General features: G+C 42.1%; 1 protein-coding gene across 1 annotated transcript; it reads left to right on the top strand.

The window, feature by feature from the left end:
• The first annotated feature begins 17,018 nt into the window (after positions 1–17,018).
• On the top strand, positions 17,019–17,951 carry LOC101425839 (olfactory receptor 13A1-like). The gene has a single exon (XM_004479744.1). The coding sequence runs from the start codon at positions 17,019–17,021 to the stop codon at positions 17,949–17,951; it is 933 nt and encodes a 310-aa protein (XP_004479801.1).
• Positions 17,952–18,307: the final 356 nt, after the last annotated feature.

The raw sequence follows: 18,307 nt of genomic DNA, 5'->3' as shown, positions 1-18,307 counted from the left end.
TCCATATAAGGTCATTTTCCAGTTGCATCATCAGTTGGTAGTTGATAGTGGTCCCTCGTTGCCAGGGAGGCTCATCCCCAGGTGTCATGTCCCACGCTGGGGGGAAGGCATTGCATTTACATGCTGAGTTTGGCTTCGAGACTGGCCACATTTGAGTAACATGAAGGCTGACAGGAGGAAATTCCCAGGCACAATGTTGCTCTAGGCCTTGTTCTTATTTTAGGTTTATCAGCTCACAAGCATAGTTATTAGCATCAGGGGCTCACTGTTGAACCCTCACTCCCTCCCGGTCCCCGCCACTGTACCTGGGAGACTGTCGCTGCTCCCCTAGGGACCACGACAGAGCACCACTGGCCAGGAACCCAGTAGCCCCCCTGCTGTGGTTTTTAATTGTTGCCACTATGAGTATATCCAAACATTACCATGCACCCTGGACATATGTTCTGTACAGCTCCCTGTCAGCCATATATCACCTGTCATTGGTATCCCATACCAGTATCCCTCCATTGCCATTGTTGAAACACTCTGTGATCCAGAACTCCCCGAAATTTGAAGCCCAATATAATGTCATGGTCCCTTACTAGGGAATGGCATATAGCGATGGGTTTAAAGGATAGATAAAGAACTTGGATAAAGTTAGATAAAGAGCTTAGATAAAGAATGTTGACTTGAAAAAATTCCACATCCTATCTTTTTCTTTTTTTTTTTTCCCCCCCCCTAATTATTCAGCTTTTCTTCACAGGAGTCCTAGACCACAGCAATGTATATATATAATATACAGCACTCCCACACATCCACCAGAAAACCTTTTCCCTTCCACAGTGATACTCTTACGCCCTATTCATATCATATTTACTTAAAGTGATGTACAGAGTCTGAGACATTAGCTTTCTAACAAGGTGACATCTGTGCTTACTTTATGGTGCAAACTTTAGGATACACAGTTCTTTACATTTTTAGCTATCCTATGTTTTACATTATGGTTTACATTATCAGTCTGTCATCTCCTATATGTTATGGTGTAATATTGCATGTTTTATATCCATCGTTGTGTACTCTCAAGAAACTCCTCTCTTACCCCCCATTTACTTTGGTTCCACACATTTAACGTCCATTTTCCCTTCCACCTTGGTGCCCACAGTGACAGCCAACCTCTGTTTCCTGAGGAGCCACTTCCAGAGATAGATGGAATAGTGTTCAGGGCCTAACTTGCTCAACTGCCCCAATGCCCTGGGAGCCACCCTTTCTCTCGAGGGATACAGTTCCCTCTATTTGATGGCATCAGTCCTCCCCAGGATGTGGGTCCACCCCCACTCTCACTACTTGGGTTTCTACCCCATGGTGTCACCCACTCTGGCAGAATGAGCATTTAGACATTCCCCAGGAGCCCGTCCTGCATCAGACCCTCCCCTCCGAGCATTCTAAACAGGTAACCCTCTTTATTATATTTTGATATGATTTTCTAGGCGTTTTACTCTCCACCAACACCTGACCCTCTCCTGTGTTCGTATGCTACCCCTCCCTCCCCCCACTTTTGGGCAACGTTACCCATCCGTCCCTCCCCAGCCACCCTCAAACCCGCAAAGCCCCAACCAAAGGCACCCCCTTGCTCCCCTTTTATCTCTTCTTTGTGTTCATACTTACCACCATCTCGTCTTAAATTCCACCCCTGCAGACATCGGCTCATATCCTTCCTCCACCCTCCGATTTCCTGTAAGCCTATCGTTCAGTCTCTTGCTATCTAGGGCAGCTTGTTTATTTCATATCATTGAGGTCATGTAGTATTTGTCCTTCAATGTCTGGGTTGCTTCACTCAACATAAGGTTCTCAAGATTCATCCATGTTATCACATGTGTTTGTAGTGTGTTTGTTCTTACAGCCGAGTAGTATTCCATTGTGTGTATATACCACATTTTATTGATCCACTCATCTGTTGATGGGCATTTGGATTGATTCCAACTTTTGGCAATAGTGAACAATGCTGCTATGAACATTGGTGTACATATATCGGTTTGTGTCCTTGTTTTCAGTTCTGCTGGGTATATACCCAGCAGTGGTATTGCTGGGTCATATGGCAAATCTATGGCTAGTTTTTTGAGAAACCGCCATACTGTCCTCCAGAATGGTTGGATCCTTCTGCATTCCCACCAGCAGTGGATGAGTGTCCCCCTTCCTTCACATCCTCTCCAGCACTTGTATTCTTCTGTTTTTTTCATAGCTGCCAATCTTATGGGTGTAAGATGGTATCTCATTGTAGTTTTGATTTGCATTTCCCTGATAGCTAGAGATTTGGAACATTTTTTCATGTGCTTTCTTGCCATTTGTATTTCTTCTTCGGAGAAGTGTCTGTTTAAGTCTTTTCCCCATTTTTTAAATGGGTTGTTTATCTTTTTATTTTCAAGATATAGGAGTTCTTTATATATGCAAGTTATAAGTTTCTTATCAGATATATGATTGCCAAATATTTTCTCCCACTGTGTGGGCTCCCTTTTTACTTTCTTGACAAACTCCTTTGAGGTGCAGAAGGCTTTAATTTTGAGGAAGTCCCATTTATCTATTAATTCTTTTGCTGCTCGTGCTTTTGGTGAGATATTCATAAATCCATTTCCTATTACAAGGTCCTGTAGATGTTTCCCTACACTGCTTTCTAAGGTTTTTATGGTCTTGGCTCTTATATTTAGGTCTTTGATCCATCTTGAGTTGATCTTTGTATAAGGTGTGAGATGGTAATCCTCTTTCATTCTTCTACATATGGCTATCCAGTTCTCCAGACACCATTTGTTGAATAGGCCACTCTCTCCCAGTTGAGAGGGTTTGGTGGCTTTATCAAATATTATGTGGTTGTATATGTGAGGTTCTATATCAGAGCTTTCAATTCGATTCCATTGATCTATGTGTCTCTCCTTATGCCAATACCATGCTGTTTTCACCACCGTAGCTTTATAGTATGTTTTGAAGTCAGGTAGTCTGATTCTTCCAATTTCGTTTTTCTTTTTCAGTATGTCTTAGGCTATTCGGGGTCTCTTTCCTTTCCAAATAAATTTCATAGTTAGTTTTTCTAGTTCCTTAAAGAAGGCTGCATTGATTTTTATTGGGATTGCATTGAATGTGTAGATCAGTTTTGGTAGGATAGACATCTTAATAATGTTCAGTCTTCCTATCCATGAACAAGGAATAGTCTTCCATTTATTTAGGTCTTCTTTGATTTCCTTGAACAATCTTGTATAGTTCTCGGTGTATAAGTTCTTTACCTCTTTAGTTAAATTTATTCCTAAGTATTTGATTTTTTTAATTATTATTGTGAATGGTATTTGTTTCTTGATTTCCTCCTGATCTTGCTCATTATTGGTGTACAGAAATGCTACTGATTTTTGCGCATTGATCTTATAACCTGCGACTTTACTAAACTCATTTATGAGTTCTAGAATCTTCGTTGTAGATCTCTCAGGGTTTTCTATGTATAGGATCATGTCATCTGCAAATAATGAAATTTTGACTTCTTCCTTTCCAATTTGAATGCCTTTTATTTCTGGTTCTTGCCTCAGTGCTCGAGCAAGTACTTCTAAGACAATGTTAAATAGGAGTGGAGACAGTGGGCATCCTTGTCTTGTTCCTGAGTTTAGAGGGAAGGAGTCTAGGATTTCTCCATTGTAAACAATATTGGCTTTAGGTTTTTCATATATACTCTTTATCATGTTCTAAAAATTCCCTTGTATTCCAATCTTTTGGAGTGTTTTTATCAAGAAAGGGTGCTGTATTTTGTCAAATGCTTTTTCTGCATCAATAGATATAATCATGTGATTTTTTTCCTTCAATCTGTTTATATGGTGTATTACGTTGATTGATTTTCTTATGTTGAACCATCCTTGCATACCTGGGATGAATCCCACTTGGTCGTGGTGTATAATACGTTTAATGTGTTGTTGAATCGATTAGCAAGTATTTTGTTAAGTATTTTTGCGTCGAGGTTCATTAGAGAAATTGGTCTGTAATTTTCCTTTCTTGTGATGTCTTTGTTTGGCTTTGGTACTAGGGTAATGTTGGCATCATAGAAGGAGTTGGGTAATGTTCTTTCTGTTTCGATGTTTTGGAATAGTTTCAGCAGGATTGGTGTCAGTTCTTTCTGGAATGTTTTGTAGAATTCACCTGTGAAGCCATCTGGCCCTGGGCTCTTCTTAGTTGGGAGATTTTTAATAACTGATTCTATCTCTCTGCTTGTGATTGGTTTGTTAAGATCATCAATTTCTTCTTTTGTCAATATGGGCTGCTTATGTGTTTCTAGGAATTTGTCCATTTCCTCTAGATTGTCATTTTTGTTGGAATATAGTTTTTCAAAATATCCTCTTATGATAGTCTTTATTTCTGTGGGGTCAGTGGTGATATCGCCTTTCTCATTTCTTATTTTGTGTATTTGCATCTTCTCTCTTTTTTTCTTTGTTAGTGTTGCTAAAGGTTTGTCAATTTTGTTAATCTTCTCAAAAAACCAGCTCTTGGTCTTGTTTATCGGTTCAAGTGCTTTCTTATTTTCTATTTCATTTAGTTCTGCTCTTATCTTTGTTATTTCCTTCCTTCTTCTTCCTGTTGGGTTACTTTGTTGTTGTTTTTCTAATTCCTTCAAATGTGCAGTTAGTTCTTCAATTTTTGCTCTTTCTTCTTTTTTGATATATGAATTTATGGCTATAAACTTCCCTCTCAGTACTGCTTTTGCTGCATCCCATAAATTTTGGTATGTTGTGTTATCATTATCATTTGTTTCAAGATAGTCATTGATTTCTTTTGAGATTTCCTCTTTGACCCACTGTTTTTCTAAGAGTGTGCTGTTTAATTTCCAAATCGTGGTGTGAAATCTGGGCTTCTGTCCCTTGCAAATCTCCAGCTTGACTCCACTGTGGTCAGAGATAATGTTTTGTATGATTTCAATCTTTCTGAATTCGTTCAGCCTTTCTTTGTGGCCTAGCATATGATCTATCTTGGAGAATGATCCATGTGTACTTGAGAAAAATGTATATCCTGCTGTGTTTGGGTGTAGCGATCTATATATGTCTATTAGATCGAGCTCCTCTAATATACTATTCAGATGTTTTGTTTCTTTGGTGATTCTCTTTTGAGATGTTCTGTCCAGAGTTGATAGTGGTGTATTAAAATCCCCCACTATAATTGTAGATGTATCTATTCTTTCACTTAGTTTTTCCAGCGTTTGCCTGACGTATTTAGAGGCACCCTTGTTAGGGGCATAGATATTTATGATTGTTCGATCTTCTTGACAGATTTTCCCTTTGACTAAAATGTAGTATCCTTCTTTGTTTCTCACAATTGTTTCACATTTAAAGTCTATTTTGTCTGATATTAATATAGCTACTCCTGCCTTTTTTTGGTTATTGTTAGCTTGTATGATTGTTTTCAAGCCATTCACTTTCAATCTCCATGCGTCTCTGGGTCTAAGATGTGTCTCTTGTAGACAGCATATGAATGGGTCATATTTCCTTATCCAATGTCACAGTCTGAATCTTTTGATAGGTGAGTTTAATCCGTTGACATTCAGTGTTATTACTATCAAGGAATTATTTGTGTTAGCCATATTTTGATTGGATTTGTTTTTGTCATATTTTGTTTGTATATATATATTTTTTGTCTTTTTTGTTGTTGTTGTTGGTCTTATACTCTCCTCCAACTTTGCCTTTCCTGTTTTTTCCTTTCTTCCTGCAGAACTCCCTTTAGAATTTCTTGAAGGGGAGGTTTCTTGTTGGTATACTCTTTCAGTTTCTGTTTGTCTGCGAATATTTTGAACTCTCCATCATGTTTGAATGCTAGTTTAGCTGGATAGAGTATTCTTGGTTGGAAATTTTTTTCCTTTAGTACCTTGACTATATCATACCACTGTCTTCTTGCCTCCATGGTTTCAGAAGAGAAATCAGCACTTAATCTAATTGAGCTTCCCTTGTATGTGATGGTTTTCTTTTCTCTTGCTGCTTTTAGGATTTTCTCTTTGTCTTGAGCATTGGATAATTTGACAAGTATATGTCTTGGGGTGGGCCTGTTGGGGTTTATGACTTGTGGAGTGCGCTGTGCTTCTTGGATATGTACATCTGTCTCTTTCAGTAGATTTGGGAAGTTTTCAGCCATTATTTCCTGCAACACTCCTTCTGACCCCTTCCCTTCTCTTCACCTTCTGGAATGCCTATAATACGTATGTTTGAGCGTTTTGCATTGTCATTCAGGTCCCTAAATCCTAATTGGATTTTTTCTATCTTCTTATTAACCCCTTCTACTATCTGTTTGATTTCTGATGTACTGTCTTCCACATCACTAATTCTCTGCTCTGTCTCTTCTAGTCTGCTGATATTTGCTGCAAGTGTATTTTTGATTTCTTGAACTGTGGTGTTCATTCCCATCATATCTGTTATGTTTTTGCGTATGTCTGCAATTTCCCCTCCAAGTGATGTCTTCATGTTCTTAACCTCTTTCATTACTGCATCAAATTTGTCGGTGATAAATGTTCTGAGATCTTTCATTACTTGTGCCAAGTTTTGCTCCCCTTCGTGATTATTGGTTTGTTGATTGGATTCAGCCATGTTTTCCTGATTATTGGTTTGGTTTGTAGATTTTTGTTGCTTTCTGGTCATCTCTTTGTTTTGACAAATTTAATCAGTTCCTTAGCTTCTTTGTCTGCTCTTGGAGGTTAATTAGTTGTTATTTTTGCATAGGTGTTATATCTTCTCTTTGTCACTTTTTTCTTCTTATTCTAGTTACTTGTTGTTGGTTAAGCTCACTTTAGAGGAAAGTATTAGTGTTGGGGAAAGGCAATTGTGTAAGCAAGGGAAAAGTGTAAAGTAGTATTGGTGATGTATGTTAACAAAGCAAGAATATGAGATCTGGGAGGATGGAGGTTAGATTCGTGTAGATTGTATAGAGTTATAGCTGTAGGTAGAGTACCTTTTATGAAGTAGATGACTGAATATTGGAGGAATATGGTATGAACTACAAAGCTATTGTTTTCATGAGAGATGGAAAAAGAAAAGGAAGGTAATAGTTTCAAGAGTGGATAACAGACAGAAAACAGAACAAAGGTATTAGAAATTAAGAGTTAGACACTTTGTGGATCAAAGAACGGGAGGTGGGGGGTGGAATATAGGAGAGACAGTAGATGATAGTGGATATCAAGATGCAGGGGAAGGGGGATAGTGTAGGTAGCCTAAATCAGTTCACACAGAAATGAGACAGTGGAGGATGGGAAAACCCCAGCAAATGTGAGGTGTTCCCTGTAGCACCTATTGTATACTTGAATTAAAATAAAATAAGTGGAAGATGAGGGACAAGAGGGAAAGAGAAAACCGAAAAACAAAAAAACTAATTATAATAAAGAAAAAAAGAAAGACAAGAAGAAAGGAAGAAAGAAAAAGAGGATGGGCAAATGGTGGGGAACGGATAGGGGGAAGAGAGATACAAGTATACACGTGTCACAATTGCAACACTATCTAAAACAACAACTTCCCCCCGCTTTGCCCTAAAACCCCCCGTCTGTCTGCCCAAATGGGTCTGCAAGCACCTCCCTTCCCACAAACCCCCAATAGGCCGCTCAGGGCCCATGAACTCCCCAGTACTGCAGATGCTCAAAAAAAAAAAAAAACAACAACAAAGAACAGAAACCCCTCCGCAGGACCAGCTCCGCCCGCCGCTGCCCGCCGCGGAGGCCTGGACCGGCTCTGCCCGGCTCCTTACGCCACCGCGGCCTGGCCTGGCTCCGCCCAGCTCCGCTCGCTACAGCAGCCCAGCCGGCTCCCGCGTCCACCTCCCGCCGCCACGGCCTGGACCGGCCCCGCCCGGCTCCGTACGCCGCCGCGGCCGGCCTGACCCGGCTCCGCCTGGCTCCGCTCGCTACAGTGGCCCGGCCCAGCTCCGGCGTCCGCCTCTTGCCGCCGCGGCCTGCACCAGCCCCGCCCGGCTCCTTATGCCGCCGCGGCCCGGCCCGGCTCCGTCCGGCTCCGCTCGCTACAGCGGCCTAGGCCCTGCTCCGGCGTCCGCCGCCAGCCGCCGCGGCCTGAACTGGCCCCGCCCGGCTCCGCAGGCCGCCGCAGCCCGGCTCGGCTGGGCTCGGCCCCACCCGGCCCCGCTCGCCTCTGGCGCAGCCCAGCCCGGCTCCGGCATCCGCCGCTGCGGCCTGGCCTGGCTCAGCCCCACCGAGCGGGGCTAGATGCCTCGTCTCCGCCTACCCAAGGAGGGAATCCTCTACAGGTAGCTGGGATCTCCGTGTATATTTCACAGACGGATCCTCTCTGTTACCTTCCCTCCAAATTGATGTCCAGACACCTCCGGGCCAGCAAAAATCCCGAAACAATCCGGTCCCAAAGAGTCTCCAACGCCGCCCAGCTGATTCCCTGCAGAAGACCCTAACAGGGATGTTCACTCAGCCGCCATCTTGCCCCCTCTCCAGTTTCTGGTATTTTGTATCAGCACCCCTTTGGCTGACTAACACACTGCTGTTCATTAATATAAATTTTAAATGTCATTTTACATATTTATCTATTAATCATAAGAGTCAAAAGAAGTCACAAGCCAAAAGTTCAATAATACAGTATTTTATATTTACTTCTAAAGTTACTTTTACCAATGTCCTCTTTTACTTCCTATGGCTTTAAGTTACTGTCCAGTGCTCTTTTATTTCTGTCTGGAGGACTAACTTCAGCATTTCTTGTAGGGCAGTTTTTCTGGTAATGAACTCTTTCAGCTTTTGTTTACCTGTAAATGCTTTAGTTTTTCCTTTGTCAATGAAAGAATATTTTACAGGATGTAGGATTCTTGGTGAACAACATTTATTTATTTTTTGTTTTTTGCTTTTTTCCTATAAGGACTTTAAATGTGTAACTGCAATGTCTTCTGGCCTCCATGTTTTCTGATGAGAAGTCTGATGATTTTCTTAATAGGGATTCTTGCATGTGAAAAGACACTTCTCTTTTGTTGCTTTAAAATCTTCTCTTTGTATTTGTATTTTGACAATTTCACTATAATGTGTCTTGAATAGATCTGTTAGAATTTATCCTGCTTGAGATTGCTGAATGTGTATATTCATGTACTTAATCAGATTTGGGAACTTCTGCCTATTATTTTGTGAAATTCATTTTCTGTACCTTTTGCTTCCTCTTGAAGTTTTGGAATTCCAATGTTGTATATTAATATGCTTAATGGTGTTCCACAGGTCTCTCAGACTGTTAATATTTGCTCAATTGTTTCCTGTGTGTTTTTCACACAGGATAATTTCAATTGTGATTTCTTCAAGTTCACTCATCCTTTCTTTTTTTTTTTAAATTTTTTTAATTTATTAAAGTATACCACTCATACATAAGCATACATAAACATTAAGTGTATAATAATAGTTGTGAATTTACAAAACGAATATATATAACATCATACAGGACCCTCATATCTCACCCTATCACCAATACCTTGAATTGTTAAACATTTTACATTTATGATTAAAGCGCATTGTCACAATATTGCTACTAACCAAAGTATTTTCCCCCAACCCACCCTATTATTATCTTTATATCATTTATATATGATCATTCATAAATAATAAGTATGGTAAAAATTGTGAAGTTAGAAAGCAAACATGTGTAACATCATTCAGGGGTCCCATACATCAACCCTCCACCAACACCTTGTATTTTTGTGAGATGTTTCTTACAAATTATGAAAGATTTTTGTCAAAATCTTATTGTCCTTATCTTACATTTGGTGTATTTTCCCCCCAACCTACCCTATTATTATTTTTTAAGTATATTTTTATGGCAGAAGTTGTAAACTTATAAAGCAATCATGCACATGTACAGAATTCCCAAACAACATGCCTCTATCTGAACATTTGTTACAGATAAGATAATATCATCTGATTGTTACCATGACCATAGTGTACACTTGGCACACATTTTCCATACTGCCCCATTATCAACACAGTACATCTTTGGCATAGATGCAACAATATTATATTATTACTGCTAATCAGAGTCCATAGGTCACTCCAGTTGTATTTTTCCCATACTTCTCCACATTCCCACCACCTTACAGTAGTGATGTACATTTGCTTTAGCTAAGGAAGGACACTCTTACATCTGTGCCATCAAACACAATTCTCATCTACTTCTTGGTTTACTGTGCTATTCATTTCCTAGATTATTCTTTAGCATTCTGTCAATTGGCATTTCATATCTAGATTACCATTTTCAACCACATCCCCATTTATAAACTAGCTTTTACTCACTATGTGTTACCATCCACTCTATACATTTCCACACTTTCACAGCAAAGCTAATTAAAACTTATGTACATTAACCATCAGTAGTCCATCTCAGTCCTCCTCTTATCTCCTTTAAGAATCCACCATGTACCACTACATCTTGAAGATACTTTCCTACCATTTTTTTCTAGAAGTTTTATAGTTCTTGCTTTTATTTTTAGGTTTTTGGCCCATTTTGAGTTAATTTTTGGATAAGATGTGAGATAGGGGTCCTATTTCCTTCTTTTGGCTATGGATATCAAGTTCTTTCAGCACCATTTGTTGAATGGACTATTCTGCCTGAGCTGTGTGGGATTGACAGGCTAGTCAAAAATGGCTTGACCATACATGTGAGGGTCTTTTTCGGAACCATCAAATTGATTCCATTGGTCTATGTGTCTGTCTTTATGGCGGTACCATGCTTTTTTTAAACCACTATACCTAGGAAATATGATTTAAAGTCTGGAGGTGAGAGTTCACTTTTCCTTTTTAAGATGTTTCTGGCTATTCAGGATCCCTTACCCTTCCAAATAAGTTTGATAATTGTGTTTTCAATTAAAAAAAAATTCTGGTGGAATTTTCATCAGGCTTGCATTGAATCTGTATATCAATTTGAGTAGAATTGACATCTTAATGATATTCATTATTCCAATTCATGAGCATGGAATATTCTTCCAGTTCTTCTGCTTGGTCAAATCCACTGTTGAATCCATCTAATGAGTGTTTCATTTCACTTGCTGTACCCATCTCTACATTTGGGTGAGGCATATTTTCTTAATTTCCTTTGGTTCTTTTTAAAAGAATTCCTTTAGCTTTAAAGTATGTGACTAATAATTCCAATATATGAGCTTCCTTGTGTACATTTTTTCACAAATTCTTTTTATTTTCCTTTGAAAATTTCATAATTTCCTGTTTCACGGTTTTGTAATTTTTTTTTTTTTTTTTTGAGAATGAGGTTACTCTGAGTATTATTTTGTTATTACTTTGGAAACTTAATTCTCCATTCCTCTGGGATTGCTACATTTTGGTGGTGGTTGTTGAGGACTGGAGCCATCAATTTGTGACATTTTCAAATTAGTTTTGCTCCCAAATGGAGCGTGATAAGAGAAAAAAAAATGGTTCTACTTCTTTAAGTCTTTTTTGCTTCTTTTCCCAGTGGGGCATTGGAAAAGTGGCTGCCCTCAGAGCTTATCCCACCAGCAATCTGAAATAGCTGATCTGAAGCACTGAACTTTTCTCAGACCACACACATATTCTCAACACTCCACCAAATTTTGGAAGCATATGTTTTTATAGCCTCCTGGGCACCAGGAAGTTGCACCATGTGCCTGGGATTTGGTCCCACTACTGCCTGCCATATGACTGGGGAATGGAAAATGGTAACCATTGAATTTAAATTTATGGATATCGATTGCAATTTACTGGGCTCTTCTTCCACTTCTTCCCTGGGCGTCACACAGTGTTCCAGTAGACACCTGAGTTTCAAATTAGTTGGTTCAGACAGTTCCTGCCAGGTCAATTGTGATTTGGGCAGAGGGAGCTTGTCTATGGAGCTTCCTATTCTGCTATTTTCCCTCAACCCTTTCTATAAAAGTTTGAGGTTATGAAAGTCTCCAACTATTATTTTGAATTTTCTGTTTCTTCCTTAATGTTGCTCAGTTTGAAAATATTGGAGCTTCAAGGTTAAAGCCATGGTTCCACTGTTTAGAACCTGATGTGAGAACTGGTAATACTATTTTCCGTCTGAGGACTGGGCAAATATGTGGGTTCCTTCCACCTCCCCCACTTTCTTCATCTATAAAACTGAGATGAGTGTGATGACATGTGTGCACTTCTGGCATGTTTCAGGGTCATAGTAAGAGGCTATGAAAGATGGTATTGATGAGGACTTAGATGGGAATTTTTTGGCTTTTCCCTTCTGGAATGGAAACTTCTATCTTCACCTTTGTCCATCTTGGGTCCAGTAGACTGCATGACTGTTTGTACTGCCACCCCAAGGGGTTGTTGAATGAAAAGTTTCTCTGGCCCTGATTTTAGTAGCCCAGAGAATGTGAAGCAAGTAGGATAATGACCACAATTAGCTGTTTTAAGACCAACTAAATCCATAAAACAGTGTAGAGTGCTCAAAAAGAAAAGGATCAGAACCTTAAAATAGATTGTACATCTTTGTGGGCACAGATTAACTTTACAGGGCTGGTGTGGAATGTGGGAGGTAGGCAGGATGCTTGAAAGGAGCTAAAAGGATCCAGGGACTGTAAGACAGAGAGAAGCCAGCTCCAAGGAGGCAGAAATCTGGTTGAGGAATGATGCCCACCTACGCACAGAGATTGGGCTGAGTATAATGAATGGATTATGATATCCCAATCATCTTTCACCAGGTGAGGGATATCAGGTGGACTCCTAAAATTGAGGTGTGTGTTTTCAGTGCATCCTGAATTTCCATTATACAAATTCCATTATCCATGAACCAGGATATTGTTGGCATTGTCTATTACCTGCATAGCTCTCAGCGTTCTCAGGAGGTTGGACACCAAAGGCACTGTGCCCACAAGGGCACTTTGGAAAGTGTTTTAAGTTCTCGTTGTGTGACTACACTCTGATCTACAGCTGCATGTGAACTTCAGCACAGACTCATGGAGGAGGAGTAAGAGAATGGCAACTTGATTTTTCTACTAATGTAGAACCCATGTGCCTGGGGGCAGAAACATCATCAGGCTCATTTGCAGATGCTGCTTCTCCCAGAAGGTGGTACCTCAGTTCTTGAGCCAATGTGTGGTGTCCTGTATGATTCTTGGGGTTCAGTCAGCTGTTCACATTTTCATGTCTCTCTGCACCCCTACTTGCTAGGCCCTGCTCTTCCTCTCTTCTCTCCAAAGCCCATACATCTTTTCTGGGGTGGGGTCTTGTGGGAAGACCTTGCAAGAACATCTGAGGCAGACACAAAGATCTAAGACCAGTGCCAATGCTGGAAATGCCTTCCTCTCTAGGCCCTTCCTCAAGTCACCTCTGCAAAGGAGCAGAGGGACCACCAGATGCTGGGCTGTCACCAGAGATCCCTGACTCCTGCTCCATCTTCCTCATCAGATTTTCTCCTTGATCTTTGGGGTGCTAAGGTCCACATGATATGAAATTCATGAGAACCCCTGCTCCTGGTTTCTAACCTTCCCACTATCCCCTGAACCCACAGGGTGTCTTTATTACTCCCTCTTAGGCTTGGGCTGAATTTTCTCCTTGGCTCACATATTGTGTACTTAAAGGGACTAAATGCAACAATAAGCCTGAGCCAGGTGCTTTCCACAGGGGAGAGAAGAGGATGCACAGGCAGGTACCCCTAGTCTTCTGACCCTCCCTGCCTTGTATTTGGTGCTTCTCAAGGGAATATTCCTGCCTCTTCCCAGCATTGTGCAGCTGATCTCCCTCCTGGAACCAGGTCTCTGTTTCTGGTCTCTCTTCAGTCTGAGCGCAGCGCCCCAAAATTCTGTGTGCTATGCTGGCTGTGCTTGGGCAAGGCAGCTTCCAGCTAAGACTGGTTCTGTGGGCAGGGCCTGTTCCTGGACATTCCCAACTATCAGAGGGAGAGAGGTCATTGCATTTTCCTGAGGATCCTGCAGCCACAGGACAGATGTGTGCATGTACTAGGTGATCAGCAAATGGTATTGACAAATTCCTATGGAAAATGAGTTTTGCAGGGTGTGTATCATGAATAATATTGAAAGTAGCATGTCAGATTATTTTCATCAATCAACATAATCCCTCAGAAAAATACGGTTCAGTCAGGAAATCCAGGTGTAGCTCCAAATTACTGTTCATATAAAATATTTTTAAATTAACTAAATCTTTGAGTTGTTGAAATTCCATGACATTACCTATAATGGGACTTATTAATTGATGGTCAGAGATAACAAAATATGCATTGATTGAGGGAGCTGAAGGACAGTACACATTTTGAAATTTATAGGGACCCAGTGGTTTTTGTAGTTTGTTTTTTTAAGTTGAGAACTTATATGATGAATTGACTTCTCTTTGATTATTTTACAGTAACAAGTTTTATATGTCATATGTTCTGCAATTAATTTCTAGAATAAATTCTAATATTTTCCTTTTGTATATTATTTTCTTAGTTCCATGTCCTGTCCTACTCCCCATATTGCTGGATCTACCACTGCTGTAAGGAGTGACCTGGATTTGAGAAGAGCCCTCCACCTCCTGCAGGCCTCAGCCTGGGTCATCACAGGAAGAACGTCCAATTCAGGAGCTCTGGGTCAAGAGGTCCCAGAAGGTTCCCTGCTAGACTCAGGCTGAGGCGGTGAGGGGCTTGTCCCCAGATACAGTCCTGGGAGTCCCTCCCTATGGCTTACAGGGCCCCTGTTTACCTCCAGCTATCTGTAATTGCTCCCTGAGGGCCACTGCTGCTCCTTGGCCCCTTCAGGCTCCCAAGTGACCTTTCCATCCACTCTGAGTATATGGAATCCTTAAAAGGTCAGCAGGAAACAAAGGAGGCACAAAAGAGAGGAATTCAGGTTTTTAACACCAAGGTTCTTCCTCCACTTTAACCATGGTAAGGATACTGTTGATCTCTCATGAAAATGTGACTCTATTATACTTAGATATTAAGCTTTTGGTGGCACATCCCTTGAATGAACAGGAAATACATTCCTCATGAATAACTGTCTCTGTTTTCCCCTAGAGTTGCCTTTTAAATGGTCTTTCCTCATTTTCCTTTGGTGTACTGAAAAAACAGGTTTGGCTTAACTCTGACAAAGTTTTCCATGTATAACATGCCCTTACCTTTGCTTTGTTCCTGGCTTTTATTATTTCACTTTGAAATGCTGAAGTGCTAGAGACTAACAGACTTCCCTATCTGCTGCCCAAGCCCCATCTGTGCAGATAATCTGTAAAAGGGTTTAAACTCTAGAATAGTTCAGGAGTCTGGGTTAAACTCTAGAATAGTTCAAGAGTTTTTTACAATCAGTAACTCAGAATGCAGGAGCTGGAAGTGGCTGAATCAGCTGCCTGTGAATCAGATTTGCTGGGGTCAAAGGAGGGATTGGTTATCTGTGCTTAAACTGGGATATGTTTTGCAGAGAAGGGCATGTTTGGGGTGGTTGCTGCATACCTCCCCTCCATTAAACCTTGGATGTGAGCACACTGGAAGTGAAGAACCCCCACCCTGTCCTGCTGCACTGCTAACACACCAGTTCAGCAGGGACACAGCTCATGTTGGGTAAAGGGCTGTGGTATCCTCACCTCCTGTGAGGAGGAGGTGCAAAGAGCATGAGTGGAGTAAAAAGACCTGCAGTTTGCACTGACAGAGAAACCCCAACATGCTGTTCCTGACCTCCACCCACTGTGTGTTCATGGCATGTGCAAATTTCTGCAAACCTATACCACCTCTTTTCATAGGACACTGGGCAGACCAGTCCCTGGTTAGGATGGGCACATATTGATAGCTCCTTGTTCTCAGGCAGTCCTTATCAATCTGGAAGCTCCCGGGCAGGCCCTTGGATGTTCCTTCTTCCCTGGGCATCCTGGGTCAGGTATATGCAGGGATTCAGGGGAGGGAAATGTACACCTTTTGGTGGATAGGTGGCAGCTCCTTGGAGCCAGTGTTTGGCACTCAAGGAAGATGGTCTTCTCATCTACGCTGGGTCCCGTCTTGTCTAAAGGTCCTGGGTCGAGGATGGGATGCAGGAGCAGCATGTAAAGCCATGGGTCTCATAGGCTTTTGAACTGGGAGAGTACCTTGACAAGAGGTCCCGGGTTGTGCTGAGGCTTACTCTGCCCTTTTTTTCACTACACCCCCAGCCTCTGCCACAGCCTGACACTCATTGAAATTACTAGCTTCCCACACAGCCCAGGAGAACCTGGATGGAGTTAGAGCCTGGAGTCATTTCTCTGTAGGATCCAGATACAGTTGTTCAGACAGGAGCCCTGGTTGTCCATGACCCAACCCACACATACATACTGGGAGCACCTTGGACTGGACGAATCCACAGTGGTCCACTGTGGATTTGACTAAAAAGCCTGCTGCCAGGTTAATGCAAAACTAAGATCTGACAGTGACCCCATTTGTCCTGAGGCTGGTAGCTGTCCCCAAGTCTTGGACCACTCTGGTGCCCCAAGACAGATTCCATTCTACACCCTGTTCTGGTGGTCCCAAGCACACGAACTCCCCACATGATCCCATCTGTCCTTCAACCTTGACCCTCTGAGAGTGAGAGTTCCATCCTCTCTTTTACGCAGTTTTTTGCAGGAAACTTTGCCCAATCCCCAGCTGAATTGGTTTCCTTCATCTGGAGGGCACCGGAATGTGCAACTGGGTGTGTGTGTCTTCAAAGCTCCGTGATCCATCTCTAGCATACTTCCACATGTCATGAATTAGGAAATACTCACAATTAAAGTGAATTAAAATGAAAACAGGCTCCACTTTCTAAGTAAATTACCTTGTCTTCCTTCTCCAGCCACCAACAGGGAGGAGAAGTTGTCATGGGGAGGAGGTTCTATGGGCTGGGAGGGATTGGGCCAGACCCAGAAGGGAGAGTTATTCCTCTGGTTGTTTCCCTCAGTGCAGGGACCTCAAGAACATCTTAGCCATGTGATTCCTAGGGCAGACGCACCACCACAGACATCCCTGTAGAGTCATAGGAGGACTAGTGTGTGGAAAGACCCCTAACTCAACATTTCTTTTGCCTCCTTCTGCCAGTTGCCAGCTGGTTCCCAGGAGATCTCTGAGAAATTCAACCTCCTGATGGCAGTAAACAACCACACGACAGTTGTGAATTTTATCCTGCAGGGATTCTCAGAGAATCCTCAGATCCAGGGTTTCTTCATAGCTCTCTTCCTCTTCCTTTACCTGACTGCAATTGCAGGGAATGGCCTCATCTTCATGGTCATCTGCCTGAATTCCTCCCTCCACACCCCGATGTACTTCTTTCTCACCAACCTGGCCATGTTGGACATCATCTGCACATCCACTGTTCTCCCCAAATTACTGGAGAATCTGCTGGTGAAGGGCAGCACCATCACATACAGAGGCTGCTTGGCCCAAGTCTTCTTCTTAACATGGGCTTTGGGGGCAGAGCTGCTGCTGCTCGCTGTCATGTCCTATGACCGCTATGTGGCCATTTGCCAGCCCCTGCACTACCACACACTGATGAGCAGGTCCGTCTGTGTCCTGCTGGCAGGCAGTGTGTGGGTGGTCTGTGTGGTCAACACCTCTATCCATACTGGCCTGATGTCACGGCTAACGTTCTGTGGCCCCAATGAGCTCCATCACTTCGTATGTGAAGTCCCCACACTGCTGCTGCTTGCCTGTGGCAATACCAAACTGAACAATGTTATGATTATCCTTGCAGATGTTTACTTTGGAGTGATCAATTTCCTACTAACCATATTGTCCTACACCTTCATCATTGCCAGTATCCTGCGTATCCGCTCAGCCGAAGGCAAACGCAGGGCATTCTCCACTTGTTCTTCCCACCTCATCGTTGTCTGTGTGTACTACTCCACCATCATCTATACCTACATCCTCCCAGGTTCTGGTTCCTCCATGGAAAATGGTAAAGTGGTTGCTGTCATGTACACGGCAGTCAGTCCCACCTTGAACCCACTCATCTACACTCTGCGCAACAAGGATGTAAAAGCTGCCTTCAGGAGGGTGTTTCCTACATTTTGTAAATGAAAGAAAATGGCCACAGGTAATTTTGAAGTTAATAGAATTTCAAAAATTGATTTTGAGTATCTAAGGAAAAGGTGGCTTATGATAGACTTATAAACAATGTGCTCACCCAGTGGGAAGTGGCCAACTTTCTATGGGGGACTTTAAACTTTCCATTAGCTAACTGTGGATGCTATCAGGGCTTCAGGAGAGCAGGGAGTGTGTGTGGGGGGGCACATGGAGAGTGAATGGCTGGGAGGAACAGCACGAGCTCAAGCCTGGCATTCCCTCTGCATCTTCCCTCCAAAGCCTGCTGGTGTTTTCACACCTGCATGCGTACGAGGGAACAAGGTGTAGCCTTTATATGTGGGAACTGCTAG

The sequence above is a fragment of the Dasypus novemcinctus genome, chromosome 6 (assembly GCF_030445035.2).
Source record: "Dasypus novemcinctus isolate mDasNov1 chromosome 6, mDasNov1.1.hap2, whole genome shotgun sequence".
Classification (NCBI taxonomy): Eukaryota; Metazoa; Chordata; class Mammalia; order Cingulata; family Dasypodidae; genus Dasypus; species Dasypus novemcinctus.
The sequence above is the reverse complement of the archived record's forward strand: the minus strand, read 5'-3'. Positions and strand labels throughout refer to the sequence as shown.